Source organism: Salmo salar, chromosome ssa05 (assembly GCF_905237065.1).
Source record: "Salmo salar chromosome ssa05, Ssal_v3.1, whole genome shotgun sequence".
Classification (NCBI taxonomy): domain Eukaryota; kingdom Metazoa; phylum Chordata; class Actinopteri; order Salmoniformes; family Salmonidae; genus Salmo; species Salmo salar.
In genome coordinates this window covers 40,829,076-40,846,915 of record NC_059446.1, presented here as the reverse complement: position 1 = coordinate 40,846,915, position 17,840 = coordinate 40,829,076, and the positions used below count along the sequence as shown (strand labels likewise).

At 45.1% G+C, this 17,840-nt stretch overlaps 1 protein-coding gene across 1 annotated transcript in view; it reads right to left on the bottom strand.

The window, feature by feature from the left end:
- Positions 1-17,840, bottom strand: part of LOC106604912 (ras-GEF domain-containing family member 1C) — a 52,971-nt gene that overhangs the window by 17,408 nt on the left and 17,723 nt on the right. Inside the window, exons 2-5 of the mRNA XM_014200037.2 lie at positions 3,767-4,005; positions 3,518-3,640; positions 3,179-3,316; positions 2,074-2,298 (exon numbers count right to left, since the gene is read on the bottom strand). Of these exons, the coding sequence (XP_014055512.2) occupies positions 2,074-2,298; positions 3,179-3,316; positions 3,518-3,640; positions 3,767-3,994 (714 nt within the window). The 5' untranslated portion in view covers positions 3,995-4,005. The remainder of the gene's footprint in view (positions 1-2,073; positions 2,299-3,178; positions 3,317-3,517; positions 3,641-3,766; positions 4,006-17,840) is intronic.

Here is a 17,840-nt window from a genome sequence, read left to right as displayed (position 1 = left end):
ACTCCTCCACCACTGGGCCCTGGCTCACCTCCTCATCCTGTAAAAGACTCACGATGTCTGCAAACTTACTGTCGTGTCCGGAGTCGTGATTACTCTGACAATCATTAGTGTACAGTACAAACAACAGATGGGAAAGGGCGCACCCTTGTGGTGAATCAGTGGAGGATAGGGACACTGTTGACTTTCATTCACCCTTTGAGTTCTATTGGTTAAAAATTCCATCAACAAGCTGACTATGTTAAACTGTACAAAAGCCTCTCTGCTAAGACATGTGGTTACCAAAGGTTTGTTATTTGGAAATATTTAGCCTGATTTCTGGGGTATTTCCTCATTTTCACCGAATGAAAGATAGCTGTTCACAGTGTCAGTCAACTAAGGTCAGTGCAGGAGCTAGGAAACATGTATTATCAAAGCAGTCCTGAAGACGCTCAGTAGCCGTCCACACCGGAACATTTCTTCGTTCAACTTTGCCTCTCTTCAGGACAGGTTTTTAAGGTGGGAACGAGTTAAACAGTGCTATGGTCAGACGAGCCCGGTGGAGCTCTGGCAATGGATTTATATGCCCCCTTTACTGTCCCATAACACAAATCCAACACGTTGCCATGTCTTTTAGGGCAGGTGACGTATTGGTAGCGATTGAGATACTTTTTCAGCAAACAGTGATTAAAGTCACCCATAAAGAGGTTCGGAGCGTCAGGGAGTTGTACTGTAACCTTTGTACGGTCCGGGAGATGGTGTCCGTCGCCTTGTCCCCGTTAGCTCTAGAATGGATGTAGACCGGCGTGCCAAATATCTGGGGGAACTCCCATGGTAAGAAAACGGGCCGAAGTGAGACCAATAAAGGTAAAATATCTGGGTGACACACACTCTCACGTCTGACCACCGTGTTGCACCATCGTTTATTAATGTAGAGGCGGACCTTTCCACCTTGTGCTTTGCCCATTGTTTATGCATCACAGTCCTAGAGCACAGGAACCCCAAAGCCGTCGATTTCTAAATCAGCGTCTCAGTCCTGCTCTGTCAGCCAGGACTCAGTGAATGCCAGAATGCAGGCATTTCGGTACTGTGATAAGCACTTCACAGTTTGTCAGTTTTACAGTATGTCTGAGATTGCACATTAGTCAGGATGTGTGTGCGTGTGCGTGTGTGTGTGTGTGTGTGTGTGTGTGTGTGTGTGTGTGTGTGTGTGTGTGTGTGTGTGTGTGTGTGTGTGTGTGCTGTGGATTGTAATGCTGTCAGGTCGCATATATCCACTGCGGTTTTATTCCCTTTGTTAAATGCCTTGGGCAAACCACTGACTTCTGAGATGATGTCATACTTATCAGATGAGAGCACATGCTTACTCAGGCCTGCGGTGGACGGCCCTTACAATCACACACACCCCGTCCACACACAAACACACACACACACCGACCCACATAGACGGACGGACGGACGGACAAACAGACACACAACCCCCTTCCCCCCCACACAGACACAGAATCGCACAAACGCATACAAAAAAACAATACACACGAACACATAAACACACACATGAACACACGTCACTCAATCAGTGAGAGTAGGTCGTCCTCCTCCGATCATTTGTTGCTCAGCCCCGTCTGTTCACGTGTCTTTAGCGCACCTTTTTCTACACCTATTAGTCAGCTGTAGGCTAGAGCTAACAGGGGAGCATTTAAAACTAATACTGGAATAGTTAGCTGGTAATCAAGCCAATGGGAGAACTAGTGGTCCTCTGGGTTGTTTGGAAGATTTCAGTGCTCTCTCTCGCTCTTTCTCCTCTCCCTCTTTCTCTCTTTTGATTCTACAGCTATCCTAATCTACACTTTATTGCTGTGTCTGTTCTTTTCTCCCCTCTGCTCGCTCTCTCTCTCTCTTAGTGTCATCTCTCTCTCTACCCTTCTCATCATCTCTCTCCCTTACATCACACCCTTCTCTCATTCTCTTTCATCTCTGCTTCTCTCTCTCCTTCTTTTCCCCTTCCACTTCCCTTCTCATCTCTCTCTCTCTCTCTCCCCATGACCTCTATTTAACCCCCGCCTCCCATCCTATCCTTCCTCCCCCTCTCCTTACCAGTTCTATATGGGTGAGTTGCTGTGCAAGTGTGTAAGGGTCGTTGCAGATAGACAGCATTTCCTTCTGGATGGGTGGAGACTTGGTCTTGAAGGCCACCAGCTTGTCAGAGATTGAGGAGACTGAGGAGGCGTTCACTTTGACGATGCACTCCTCTCCCTGGGCGATGGCTGCCAGCTTCTGGCTCAGGGTTTGCAGGACCTGATTCAGTGTCTTCCAGTACGCCTGGGGAGGACATTATAATGATTAGACAGCTAATAATGATCATAAACATATTAATGATGTTCAACATTAGCATCATCATCAGGAGATAACAAAAATCATCATCATCCTCATCTTCCCAGACTCCATCCCTCTCCTTCACAGTTCACGCACCTCTTTCACACCATTGTTTCTTCTGTGCGCATGGACGTGTGTGTGTGTGTTCCCCCCAGTGTGTGTATGTGTGTCCAGCCCCCACTGAGCTGTGTGGCTGTAGGCTGTTGGTTGGGGCCAACAGGTCGGGTCTCAGTAAATCACCCACAGCGTGCCATAAATGACCCAGAGCGAGAACACTGTCCGGGCCCAGCTCTGCTCTGCAGCCACAAATAACTGCACATTCATCACCATTAGCCTCCTCACGCTCTCTCTCTCCATCCCTGTTCCTCCCTCGCATCCAACCTCCCCTCACTTCCTCCCCTTCCTGCTCTCCATCCTCCATCCCTCTCTCTACCTCCATCATCATCATCCATCTCTTTCTCTCTCTTTCCCTGAGGCTCCAGAGCCAATGCCAAAACCCCTCCCCTTGTTCTCTCTTCTCCTCTCTCTTTCCCTCCTCTCTTTCTCTCTCACTTCACTCTCTCCCTATCCCGCTCTCTCACCTGTAATGCAGTGGAACAGGATTGTATAACATTGCACTGTTTTGTACATTCAGAGCACCACACCCCTTCACCCTGCTCTCAGTCTCATCTTTGAGACTATGGAGGGTAGCCTCCCTCCCTCCCTCCCTCCCTCCCTCCCTCCCTCCCTCCCTCCCTCCCTCCCTCCCTCCCTCCCTCCCTCCCTCCCTCCCTCCCTCCCTCCCTCCCTCCCTCCCTCCCTCCCTCCCTCCCTCTCTACTCCTCACCTCATCACAGGGTGCTATCCTGTGGATAATGTCTTTGAACAGGCCCACCATCTTCTCCTCTCTGAAGTCTGTGGGGAACGTCTCTGTCCACTCTGTTAGCAGCTGCAGGATCTTGGGACCAAACTTCCTCACTTTAGCCTGGGGGGGAGAGACGCAGGAGAAGAAGACACAGTCAGAGACACTGGGCAGGAAAGCTTTCAGTAGGTGTGTAGAAGTGACCAGCAGTAGCTGTGTGTGTTGAGTGACTGTGTATGTGTGTGTAAGCAGTACTGACCGTGTTGAGAGGACTCTGTGTATAAGTGGTCAGTAGGTGCGTGTTGTCAGTGTGTGTGTACTGACCATGTCCAGTGGACTCTGGTCCAGCTGCTGTTGTTTGATGCAGGTCTCACAGAGTCTGGCCAGTAACTCAGGAGGAGAGATGAACAGACGAGCACTCAGCAGGAACGTAAACACATAGGCTTTCTGTGGAAGGAAACACATATTTACATTATCATTAACATTACTATTGCTGTTACTATTCCCATTTCTACTACTGATGCTGTGGCTGTACAACCAGGATAGATTACTGGCACTCTAATAGTTGTTTACCTCTGGGTAGTAGTCTGTGGTGGGCACAAGATGCTGGATGAGAGTGTCCAGGGAGGCGGAGGTGATGGAGGGTCCTTCGGCCAGGCAAGCCCCAGGTCCCCGGGCCTCCTGAGGGCCCCCTTCGTCCTCGATCACTGGGTCAGCCTCAGAGCAGGTGGAGTCCAGGTGGGGGCTGAAGCCACTGGGGGTGAACATGGTGCCTGCTGCTGGGCACACAGTCTGGGGCATTCCTCTCCTGGCTTGAGAGTGAAAGTGTAATGGATGAAGGCTATTTACACACACATGGCAGATATATACATATAGACAGATACCGCACAAACCCACTCAACTACACAAAAACCACAAACACAGGCGTGCATACACACACCATACACACACCGACTTTCTTCCTCTCTCCTTTTGCCATATCACATTCAGCAGGCAAGATGTTTACCCTCTCAGAGCATTATCTCTAGTTCAGTCTCCACTACACACTCCTTCCATTACAACCCGCCCGCCGCAGCCGCCGTCTTCGCCCCAAAAACAGCTGCCCGTCTCCAAGGACAACGAGAGAGATGGGATATGTGGGTCACACCGTCGCCGTGGAGACCGTTGCCGTGAGAAAGCGTTCCGTGTCCTCTTTCTACCCCTCATCGCTCTCTCAACCCTCATCTCTCTCTCTCTGCTCTTAGACCGTGCTCCGTTACACGTTTTAAAAAATTCAACACATCCCTCTCAACGGGCCAACAAGGTAGTTGTAGTGTGAATAAGCACTTACACTGGAGCATATATATTAAAGTGAGGTGTTATAGAGGTCAGGAAGGGTAGGCCCACATCAAGACTGCATTATGGCATCATGGGACTTCTTAGCCCACAATAGACACTAATGGATAATACACTGCTCAAAAAAATAAAGGGAACACTTAAACAACACAATGTAACTCCAAGTCAATCACACTTCTGTGAAATCAAACTGTCCACTTAGGAAGCAACACTGATTGACAATAAATTGCACATGCTGTTGTGCAAATGGAATAGACAACAGGTGGAAATTATAGACAATTAGCAAGACACCCCCAATAAAGGAGTGGTTCTGCAGGTGGGGACCACAGACCACTTCTCAGTTCCTATGCTTCCTGGCTGATGTTTTGGTCACTTTTGAATGCTGGCAGTGCTTTCACTCTAGTGGTAGCATGAGACGGAGTCTACAACCCACACAAGTGGCTCAGGTAGTGCAGCTCATCCAGGATGGCACATCAATGCGAGCTGTGGCAAGAAGGTTTACTGTGTCTGTCAGCGTAGTGTCCAGAGCATGGAGGCGCTACCAGGAGACAGGCCAGTACATCAGGAGACGTGGAGGAGGTCGTAGGAGGGCAACAACCCAGCAGCAGGACCGCTACCTCCGCCTTTGTGCAAGGAGGAGCAGGAGGAGCACTGCCAGAGCCCTGCAAAATGACCTCCAGCAGGCCACAAATGTGCATGTGTCTGCTCAAACGGTCAGAAACAGACTCCATGAGGGTGTTATGAGGGCCGACGTCCACAGGTGGGGGTTGTGCTTACAGCCCAACACCGTGCAGGACGTTTGGCATTTGCCAGAGAACACCAAGATTGGCAAATTCGCCACTGGCGCCCTGTGCTCTTCACAGATGAAAGCAGGTTCACACTGAGCATGTGACAGACGTGACAGAGTCTGGAGACGCCGTGGAGAACGTTCTGTTGCCTGCAACATCCTCCAGCATGACCGGTTTGGCGGTGGGTCAGTCATGGTGTGGGGTGTCATTTCTTTGGGGGGGGCCGCACAGCCCTCCATGTGCTCGCCAGAGGTAGCCTGACTGCCATTAGGTACTGAGATGAGATCCTCAGACCCCTTGTGAGACCATATGCTGGTGCGGTTGGCCCTGGGTTCCTCCTAATGCAAGACAATGCTAGACCTCATGTGGCTGGAGTGTGTCAGCAGTTCCTGCAAGAGGAAGGCATTGATGCTATGGACTGGCCCGCCCGTTCCCCAGACCTGAATCCAATTGAGCACATCTGGGACATCATGTCTCGCTCCATCCACCAACGCCACGTTGCACCACAGACTGTCCAGGAGTTGGCGGATGCTTTAGTCCAGGTCTGGGAGGAGATCCCTCAGGAGACCATCCGCCACCTCATCAGGAGCATGCCCAGGCATTGTAGGGAGGTCATACAGGCACGTGGAGGTCACACACACTACTGAGCCTCATTTTGACTTGTTTTAAGGACATTACATCAAAGTTGGATCAGCCTGTAGTGTGATTTTCCACTTTAATTTTGAGTGTGACTCCAAATCCAGACCTCCATGGGTTGATAAATTGGATTTCCATTGATTATTTTTGTGTGATTTTGTTGTCAGCACATTCAACTATGTAAAGAAAAAAGAAAAAAGTAAGATTATTTCTTTCATTCAGATGTAGGATGTGTTGTTTAAGTGTTCCCTTTATTTTTTTGAGCAGTATATTATATTGAGTCTATAGATGGTTGTGTGACACTGATTTAGTCAGTGTTAGCAATAAACTAAGCAGCCTCCAAAGAAGGAAGAACAGTAGCATGGCAATTCCAGGTATTTATTGTGAATCACTGGCATCAGGTAACAAAAAGGTGCGGCCGAGCAAGCCTATTTGCAGTCTCTCCCTGACCCATTCATTGGCTTTCTTATGAAAAGTAATGTCTTTAGACTGTTTGGAAAACAAACCCACAGCCAGTGTCTTATTCCCCAGCAGTGTTGTGAGAGAAAGTCAGTAAACACGCAGTGCCAACGGTGAAACCTTTGGCAGAGAAAAGAAGAGGACTCTCTTTCAGATGTAAACATTCCTTGGTCTTCCTGCTTTGCCGACCCAATCTCAAAACGTATGCAAGCAGCCTAAACAAACAGAGGCAGGTGTGTGTGTGTGTGTGTGAGACGAGGCTGGGCTGGGCTGGGTGTGACAAGGCTTTTCGCTGTGTTCAGGAGAAGACAATGCAGATCTCTTGTCCTATTGACTTTCATAGGAGAAGGGAGAGATCAATACTTACAGTATAAATGAAGCATAGCATAGCTAGCCTACACACTCAAAATGGCCCTTCAGGGCAGGGACTGTTCAAAAGCATTCAAATCCATTCGCTTTCCCATGTAGATCATTGACTAGAAAAGTACACTTCTGAGCGTATTCTGAGCGTTGAATGGCAATATGAACGACCGTGCTAAATCATTTGGGAGCAATGGAGTGTTAGGATTCCTATCACAATATACTGAAAACTAAGGTCATGTTTAACTGGCTAACCTCTCTCCCACCGGATCTTCTTGACTGACTGGTGTCACTACTGCCTAGGAGGTGAGAGGTCAAGCCGACACCGCTGTGCGAGATCGTGACGGGTGTCTCAAGTTTCCACTTCAAGCCTTCAGCTTCTCTTTGTTCCTCTGCCCAAATTGCAAGCATGCATACATACGCACGCACGCACAGACACACACACACACACACACACACACACACACACACACACACACACACACACACACACACACACACACACACACATATATACATACACAGTGGCGTAGTGCAGTTTCACAGGGCCACCTCGCAAGGGGCCCCCCCAACTCCCCCAAAATGTTATATATACAGTGCATTCGGAAAGTATTCAGACCCCTTAACTTTTTCCACATTTTGTTACGTTACAGCCTTATTCTAAAAGGGATTAAAATAAAATACAATTCTCATCAATCTACACACAATACCCAAACTGAGCAAATTGGGGAAGAAGGGCCTTGGTCAGGGAGGTGACCAAGAACCAGATGGTCACTCTGACAGAACTCCAGAGTTCCTCTGTGGCAATGAGAGAACCTTCCATAAGAACAACCATCTCTGCAGCACTCCACCAATCAGGCCTTTATGGTAGAGTGGCCAGACGGAAGCCACTCCTCGGTAAAAGGCACATGACAGCCCATTTGGAGTTTGCCAAAAGACACCTAAAGGACAATCAGACCATGACAAACAAGATTCTCTGGTTTGATGAAACCGCGTCACATCTGGAAGAAACCTGCCACCATCCCTACGGTAAAGCATGGTAATGGCAGCTGTGTTGATCATTTTAATGGCAGGGACTGGGAGAAAGGGAAAGATGAACGGAGCAAAGTACAGAGAGATCCTTGATAAAAACCTGCTCCAGAGCGCTCAGGACCTCAGACTCACCTTCCAACAAGACAATGACCCTAAGCACACAAACAAGAAAACGCAGGAGTGGCTTTATCTGAATGTCCTTGAGTGGCCCAGCCAGAGCCCGGACTTGAACCCGATCAAACATCTCTGGAGAGACCTGAAAATAGCTGTGCAGCGATGTTCCCCATCCAACGTGACAGAGCTTGAGAGGATCTGCATAGAAGAATGACAGAAACTCCCCAAATACAGGTGTGCCAAGAGTGTAGTGTCATAACCAATAAGACTGTAATTGCTGCCAAAGGTGCTTCAACAAAGTACTGAGTAAAGGGTCTGAATACGTACGTAAATGTGATTAAATTATATATATTTTTTAAACAGGTTTTCTTTGTCATTATGGGGTATTGTGTGTAGATTGAAGAGCGAGAAAAAAATGTATCCATAAGGCTGTAACGTAACAAAATGTGGAAAAATTCAAGGGATCTGAATACTTTCCGAATGTGCTGTATATATAGTACCAGTCAAAGTTTGGACACACCTACTCATTCAAGGGTTTTTCTGTATTTTTACTATTTTCTACATTGTAGAATACGAGTGAAGACATCACAACTATGAAATATCACATATGGAATAATGTAGTAAAAAAACATTTTTAAATATATTTTATATTCTTCAAAGTAGCCACCCTTTGCATTGATGACAGCATGGCACACTCTTGTCATTCTCTCAACCAGTTTCACCTGGGATGCTTTTCCAACAGTCTTGAAGGAGTTCCCACATATGCTGAGCACTTGTTGGCTGCTTTCCCTTCACTCAGCGTAGCCTAGTGGTTAGAGCGTTGGACTAGTAACCGAAAGGTTGCAAGATCGAATCCCGAGCTGACAAGGTACAAATCTGTCATTCTGCCCCTGAACAACACAGTGGGTTAACTACCCACTGTTCCTAGGCCATCATTGAAAATAAGAATTTGTTCTTAACTGACTTGCCTAGTTAAATAAAGGTAAAATTAAAAATTAAAAACTGCGGTCCAACTCATCCCAAACCATATCAATTGGGTTGAGGTCAGGTGATTGTGGAGGCCTGGTCATCTGATGCAGTACTCCATCACTCTCCTGCTTGGTAAAATTGCCCTTACACAGCCTGTAGGTGTGTTGGGTCATTGTCCTGTTGAAGAACAAATGATAGTCCCACTAAGCCCAAACCAGATGGGATGGCGTATCACTGCAAAATGCTGTGGCAGCCATGCTGGTTAAGTGTGCCTTGAATTCTAAATAAATCACTGACAGTGTCACCAGCAAAGTACCCCCACACCATCACACCTCCTCCTCCATGCTTCACGGTGGGAGCCACACATACGGAGATCATCCGTTCACCATTCGTAAAATTCCTCATCCGTCTTTATTAGTAAAATAAAGACAAACCATGGAATGAGTAGGTGTGTCCAAACTTGTGTTTTAAAGTAGACAAAAGTTTAGTACTTGGTCCCATATTCCTAGCACACAATGATTACATCAAGCTTGGTGACTATACACATTATTTTGTGCCCAATAGAAATTAATGGTAAATCATGTATTGTGTCATTTTGGAGTCAATTCTATTGTAAATAAGAATAGAATATGTTTATAAACACTTCTAAATTAATGTGGATGTTACCATTATTATGTATAGTCTTGAATGAATCATGAATAAGGATGACTGAGAAAGTTACAGATGCACAAATATATAAATTAGCTCTAGGGCTAAAACGTTAGCATTTGGCATGTTTTTCTAGATTTAGAACATTAGACATTTATAAAGCAAACATTAACCCTTATGCCTAGCACAGAAAATGCTTCAATTGTTTAAGCATATGTTGCAGAACAGTGATTCAAATATTTTTTAATATTGACAAAAATAATCGATGTTAAGGTGGTTAGCCATCAGTGACGGAGTTGACAAGCCACTGGTAGAGTTGACAACAGATACTCAAAACAGACACAGTTGAAGTAAAAAAATTACATACACTTAGGTTGGAGTCATTAAAACTCATTATTCAACCACTCTACACATTTCTTGTTAACAACCTATAGTTTGGCAAGTCGGTTAGGACATCTACTTTGTGCATGACACAAGTAATTTTTCCAACAATTGTTTACAGACAGATTATTTCACTTATAATTCACTAGATCACAATTCCAGAGGGTCAGAAGTTTACATACACTAAACTGACTATGCCTTTAAACAGCTTGGAAAATTCCAGAAAATGATGTCATGGCTTTGAAACTTCTGATAGGCTAATTGACATCATTTGAGTCAATTGGAGGTGTACCTTCAAACTCAGTTCCTCTTTGCTTGACATCATGGGAAAATCTAAATAAATCAGCCAAGACCTCAGAAAAAAAATTTGAGACCTCCACAAGTCTGGATTATCCTTGGGAGCAATTTCCAAATGCCTGAAGGTACCAGATTCATCTGTACAAACAATAGTACGCAAGTATAAACACCATGGGACCACTCAGCCGTCATACCGCTCAGGAAGGAGACGCGTTCTGTCTCCTAGAGATGAAGGTACTGTGGTGCGAAAAGTACAAATCAATCCCAGAACAACATCAAAGGACCTTGTGAAGATGCTGGAGGAAACAGGTACAAAAGTATCTATATCCACAGTAAAACAAGTCCTATATCGACACAACCTGAAAGGCCGCTCAACAAGGAAGAAGGCACTGCTCCAAAACTACCGTAAAAAAGCCAGACTACGGTTTGCAACTGCACATAGGGACAAAGATGGTACTTTTTGGAGAAATGTCCTCTGGTCTGATGGCCATATTGACCATTGTTATGTTTGGAGGAAAAAGGGGGAGGCTTGCAAGCTGAAGAACACCATCCCAACCGTGAAGCAGTGGGGGTGCTTTGCTGCAGGATGGACTGGTGCACTTCACAAAATAGATGGCATCATGAGGTATGAAAACGATGTGGGTATATTGAAGCAACATCTCAAGACATCAGTCAGGAAGTTAAATCTTGGTTGCAAATGGGTCTTCCAAATGGACAATGACCCCAAGCATACTTCCAAAGTTGTGGCAAAATGGCTTAAGGACAACAAAGTCAAGGTATTGGAGTGGCCATCACAAAGCCCTGATCTCAATCCCATAGAAAAATTGTGAGCAGAACTGAAAAAGCGTGTGCGAGCAAGGAGGCCCACAAACCTGACTCAGTTACAGCAGCTCTGTCAGGAGGAATGGGCCAAAATTCACCCAACTTATTGTGGGAAGCTTGTGAAAGGCTACCCGAAACATTTGACTCAAGTTAAACAATTTGAAGGCAATGCTACCAAATACTAATTGAGTGTATGTAAACTTCTGACCCACTGGGAATGTGATGAAAGAAATAAAAGCTGAAATAAATCATTCTCTCTATTATTATTCTGACATTTCACATTCTTAAAATAAAGTGGTGACCCTAACTGACCTAAGACAGGGAATTTATACTAGGATTAAATGTCAGGAATTGTGAAAAACTGAGTTTAAATGTATTTGGCTAAGGTGTATGTAAACTTCCGACTTCAACTGTATCTTTGCCTCTACTAATAAAAGGTCAATACAAACAAAAATGAAATATAGAAAATTATTCATTTTAAAATACGCAATAAAATTATTACAATTCTATCAGATCTTTTACCTCTCTGACGGAGTTGACGTTAGACAAAAATCTGACAGAGTAGATTTTTTACGGAGTTGACAAAAATTGTGTTTTTCTTTATTTATTATTCCTCAGTTGCTTTATGACTCTAAAACCTAAATAAATGTTTGACTCTAAAACCTAAACATATTTGAAACACAATTCATTTTATTTTTTAATCTATCCGGCAGATGGAGTTGACTTTATGGTTGTGATGGTGATTACAACATAGATTTAAACAAACAATCAAAAGTAATGAACTTTACAGACCATGAGTGGTCGTGTTTCACTACATGTAATGAGGACATGAATAAGGGGTCCTTGTGGTACAGCTAACCCTGCTCATTCCTAATTCATTTAGGATTTTAGACAAATCTGATGGAGTAAACCAAATCTCTAGACACATTCTTTAGGAATCAACTTTTTTTACTCCTTTTTCTCCACAATTTCGTGGTATCCAATTGGTAGTTTCAGTCTTGTCCCATCGCTGCAACTCCCGTACGGACTCGGGAGAGGCGAAGGTCAAGAGCCATGTGTCCTCCAAAACACAACCCTGCCAAGCCGCACTGCTTCTTGACACAATGCCCGCTTAACCCGGAAGCCAGCCGCACCAATGTGTCAGAGGAAACACTGTACACCTGGTGACCGTGTCAGCGTGCATGCGCCCAGCCTGCCACAGGAGTCGCCATAGCGCAATGGGACAAGGGCATCCTGGCCGAACCCTCCCCTAACCCGGACGATGCTGGGCCAATTGTGTGCCGCCTCATGCGTCTCCCGGTCGCAGGAATCAACATTTTTGAAAGAAATATTCTTTAAAGTTACAGAGGGATATTGAAAGAAACTACATACAATAATTTTTCAGTTAATATCAATTTTTTCCAGTTTTCTTTATTTTAAACACTTTTTGGGGAATTTGAAATTGGGTTCCTTTGCTCCGGACAATGGCATTTCCAGACATAGAGGCAACATTGAAATTAATAATATTGAAAGTATTTTGGAAATTCCCAACCAAAAAACTTTCCCTTATAAAATACCCCTAAATTTACATTTCCTGATATAAATGTCCTGCTATTCTTCACATTTTTCCGTTTTAAAGCTAATTTTCTGTCATTCTAAATGTTTTTTTTTTGCATGGCTTAATAAGATGTGTTCATATGTGACTCGTTTCAGGAAACCAGGCGTATGTCATGCGTCACTACATCACAGGAGAGTTACTTGATCGTAAACAATTTTTTAAATCAAAATGTGTTTTTGGCAGAAATGTCTTTTGGAACATGTGAACTTTCATGTGCCTTAATAACAAACTTGTATGCCATCCGTAAATACAGATATGATTGCTAAATTACGAGCCTAATTGGTTTATCCACGGGAAAAAAACCTTTCCGTTAGCCATGATTGGCTGAGATATTGTTTGGGCTAGACATCCCATGAGATGAGTTTGGATTGGTCTGCCATGTAGCAGGCTTCTGTCTATAACATGAGCTGGTCAGTATTTGTAGGTAATCCTTTTTAACGCTGCTTTTTAAAAAGATATCACATAGTAGAACTTCAAAAATGTTGCTCTCTCTTCTGGAGGATCGAGTTCTGAAGTCAGTGGAATGCCCTATGGAATTAGAGTTTGATAGTTGAGGAGATGGAGAAAATTCTGACATTTGATTGCAAATATGCAGAGGGAGTCGAAAAGAGAACACACAGAAGGCTATTGTATAAAGGGCAACCATGGCATCCATGACAGAGAGGGAGAAGCGTCCATCCATGTATACGGGTAAAATAGTCTAGCTAGCTAAATTTTCAGATATTACACATTTCTAATTTTATCAAAAAGTCGTTTTAATTTCAAGTTAAAGCATACTGTTAGCTAGCTAGCTAATATTATGTTGCTTGCTCACTAGCTAACGTTATGTGTATGATCTGTGTAGTAATATTATTCGTAACTCAGAGCCATTTGCATTGCTAGTTATATCCTAATGTTAGCTAGCTAGCTAACAGTGAACCTGGTTGGTTAGCTCCCTGCAGATTCATGCAGGGTGATAACATTATGAATTGGGATTATGGTTCATTGCTTAGCTAGCTACATGTCTAAACAAAAAACTCCACTATGAAATTAACCATTTCAATGGAATGTTCATGATGACACTGTGACAACTGTCAATAGACGTAGCTGGTAAATTCGCTCTGGCTATCTACTCCAATTTCAAAGCACTCTCGTCATCAGTGTGCCAGAGCACAGAATAACTGACGAATTCACGAACGCTCAACGCCTGTTGAATATGGCCGGTGTCAGTACACATTGGCAAAAAAACGTAATTAAATTGTAGCCAGCAGCACAGTTACAGTCACCAGTGCTCTGGATAACATGAAAACAGCCCAACCAACTCTGCTAGGGTGAGTAAAATGGTCAGAGTGAGCTGTTCTCTCATTTTTTCTGGCAGTAGCTAGCAAGTTAGTCAGTTAGCTTGGGTGCTTGATTGAGGTTGTTAGGTTAGGATGCTCAGATCAACCCTACTTCTCGGCCAGAGCATCCAGTGTGCGCTCTGAATGCTCAGAGAGTGAAACGCTCTGAATTTTACGAACTGACAATCTGACAACTCTCTGAGTTTACAAACGCCCAGAGCGCCCTCTGGCACTCCAGATTGAATTAACAAATACACCCTTGCTACAAACCAGCCTTTAGTCTTGGAATATTTGGTTGTTGAGCGCATGGCCTCACATGTGAATCCTTAAAGAGAATGGTGGGGCTAAGGCTTAAGAGGGTGTGAACGATGCTGAATGAGTGTAGACAAAGAAGACGTCTCCAGTAGGTTTACCAAAACATTCAAGGGCCATCAACTTTCAAAGCAGAATTACTTTCCCATTGTTCCTCAACACTAGTGTATGATAAACCATTTTCCAGCTCTGTCTCTACTTTTATCCAATGTAAAAAAAAATATACAATTTCAAATGTTGCTCCATAATACAGAATAGAGCCAGTCGCTCACATGCTATTTGGGGTGCCCTGTATGACTTCAAAACCGCTAGGGGTAACAGTGAGCACTATTACCATAAAGTAGTCTTGTTGGTAATCCCATGACTCTGGATCTGAAAGGCGCCTGTTCAATCTCAGTGGTAGATACTAGTTTTTATTTTTAACCATATCCCAAACCTTAACCATAAACTTAACCATTCGGTAACTTCTAAATTTGATGTTTCGAGAAACAGAACGATTCGGAGCAGGAGGAGCAACCCATGGTGTCAAGAAAACTTGAGAATTTGACGTTTGGAGAAACGTGGATAACCATCAGAATCTGAAGTCAAATTCGTTCAACTGTGAGATCTTGACAGGGAATAGTGGAGGCGGAAGAGGGTGGCTGTCACTCTACCCCGTATCCCTTCATCAGCCGTCGAGCTACATCTGTGATAAAAACCACTGGAAAGCAGATGACATTTCCTCGTCTTTGTCTTTGGCTGTCATCGCAGGCCAGTGTGATCCAACTGTGACACAGTCACATAAATAACAGTATCCATTGAGACATTTAGCACAGTAGTTAACACCCCGGTCCTTTCATTAGCTATCACAGTCCACTTATACTGTCTAAGACCTGACCAGACAGAAAACATTCTAGTCTTCTAATGCCATAACTCACCTCCTCTGACAGAGATGCATCTATTTCAAAGCATGTACACTCACACACACACACACACATATGCGGCCACGCACGCACACAGAAACGAGCACATGCATGAATGCACGCACGCACGCACACGCTGTGACCGTCACTGTCACCACTTCAGTCTCAGACCTTTTTGATTGTTTGTGTAACAGTATAGCTTCCGTCCCTCTCCTCGCCTCGAACCAGGGACCCTCTGCACACATCGACAACAGCCACCCTCGAAGCATCGTTACCCATGACTCCACAAAAGCCGCGGCCCTTGCAGGTCTCAGAGCGAATGACATCACTGATTGAAACGCTATTAGCACGCACCCCGCTAACTAGCTAGCCATTTCACATCGGTTACACTCACCCCCCTTTTGACCTCCTCCTTTTCCGCAGCAACCAGTGATCCGGGTCACGGCACCAATGTAACAGTATAGCTTCCGTCCATCTCCTCACCCCTACCTGGGCTCGAACCAGGGACCCTCTGCACGCATCGACAACAACCACCCTCGAAGCATCGTTACCCATAACTCCACAAAAGCCGCAAAACAACTACTTCAAGGTCTCAGAGCGAGTGACGTCACCGATTGAAACGCTATTAGCGCGCACCCCGCTAACCATTTCACATCGGTTACATTTGGTGATTAATTAGATGAAAAAGCAAGTGGACTGAGCAAACAAAGTGAATCAAATTGAATTAAACAAAACATGTATTGTGAGGTTTGATTCTATTATAATGAGAATGTACATAATAAGAAGCCATTTCTTTCACTCAGTATCTTATGTATATAATGGTCTAGATGTGATAATGCTAGGGAAAGCCCAGTGTGTCCTTGTAGTACCCCTGCTGTGGTGTAGATTACTCTGGCACTGCCACATCTATGATGCTGTCCTAAAGATACAGTACACAGGGATTCCTAGAGGAAGCATTTCCTCTGTAAGGCAGGGCTGACTGGCTGACTGATTGGTTGACTAGCTGGCTGGTTGGCTGACTGGTTGGTTGACTGGCTGGCTAGCTGGCTGACTTACTGGCTGACTGGCTGGCTGGCTGGCTGGCTACTGGCTGACTGGCTGTGGAGTTAAGGCTGTACAGCTCTAGGGCCATGGTGAGTCTGGGAGAACATCTGAGTTCAACCATGAGTCACCACTCTGTGTGTACACACACTCTAAGCCCCTGCACTATTCCAGAGACGGATGAGCGTGTGTGTACTCAGTGGGTACCTCGCTTATTCACACAAGTGTGATTCGCTTCCGTATTCACTCTAGTCGTATCCCCCCTTCACAGACACACACACACACACACACACACACACACACACACACACACACACACACACACACACACACACACACACACACACACACACACACACACACACACACACACACACACACACACACACATCATGGTCAGTTAATGCATCATGGTCAAGAAGAATAGAGAGGTCAGTAAACAATAATATACACATCCTGTCTCAGCCTGTGTATTACAGTAGTGCTTACGTCAACCAACAGTATCAGACACGTTTAGCTGAGTTGCACAAAAATGATGGTGAATTATGCTGCAATGCAGGATTATGGGCAGGATTTCGTGCGACATAGGTATGAGATCTAGTTCAATACAGACACACCCATAAGCAGTAACCTTCTGTACAATCAGGTTTTCTTCACTCACACTCCCTTTCCTATAGAGCCTTGATCATCACATCCACTAAAACACAGTAGGTTATGCTGATCAAACTACTTGCCCGAGACCAACAATAGCAGCTGAACCCCCTAGCTGTGTCTAGACAGATGTGTGACTAGTGTCATTGTGTAAGAGAGCATGCAGACAGCCACCTACAGTTTGACAGTGTGTGTGCTTAATTTACAAATGTGTGTGTGCTTAATTTACAAATGTGTGTGTGCTTAATTTACAAATTAAGCACACACACTGTCAAACTGTAGGTGGCTGTCTGCATGCTCTCTTACACAATGACACTAGTCACACATCTGTCTAGACACACAGCTAGGGGTTTCAGCTGCTATTGTTGGTCAATCGGGAGGTGCTGGAACAAAAAATTAGCGTGAGAGGGGGGTAACCTGGGGAACTCCGAAGTACCATAAAAGTAAAGGCACTTACAGAAGTTGCACACCATGGAGAACATTTTAAGTAGCCTAGGGTCCGGGAGAAATGTGGTCTTTTATAAACGCATTTCATGCAATTCTACGCAATTATACAAGACTGGAGACTTTGGCAGAATCCTCTTTAATACCTCACAAATGATCGAAATGGGGCCTCCCAAGTGGCGTAGCGGCTAAGGCACTGCATCGAAGTGCTAGCTGCATTACTACAGATCCTGGTTCGATACCTGGCTGTGTCGCAGCTGGCCGCGACCCGGGAGTGGCGATGCACAATTGGCCCAGCGTCGTCCGGGATAGGGAGGGTTTGGCCAGCTGGGATGTCCTTGTCCCATCGCGCTCTAGTGACTCCTGTGGCGGGCCACAAGGTCCGCCAGGTATACGGTGTTTCCTCCGACACGTTGGTGCGGCTGGCTTCTGGGTTAAGCGAGCATTGTGTCAAGAAGCAGTGCGGATTGGCGGGGTTGTGCTTCGGAGGACGCACGGCTCTCGACCTTCGCCTCTCACGAGAGTCCGTACGGGAGTTGC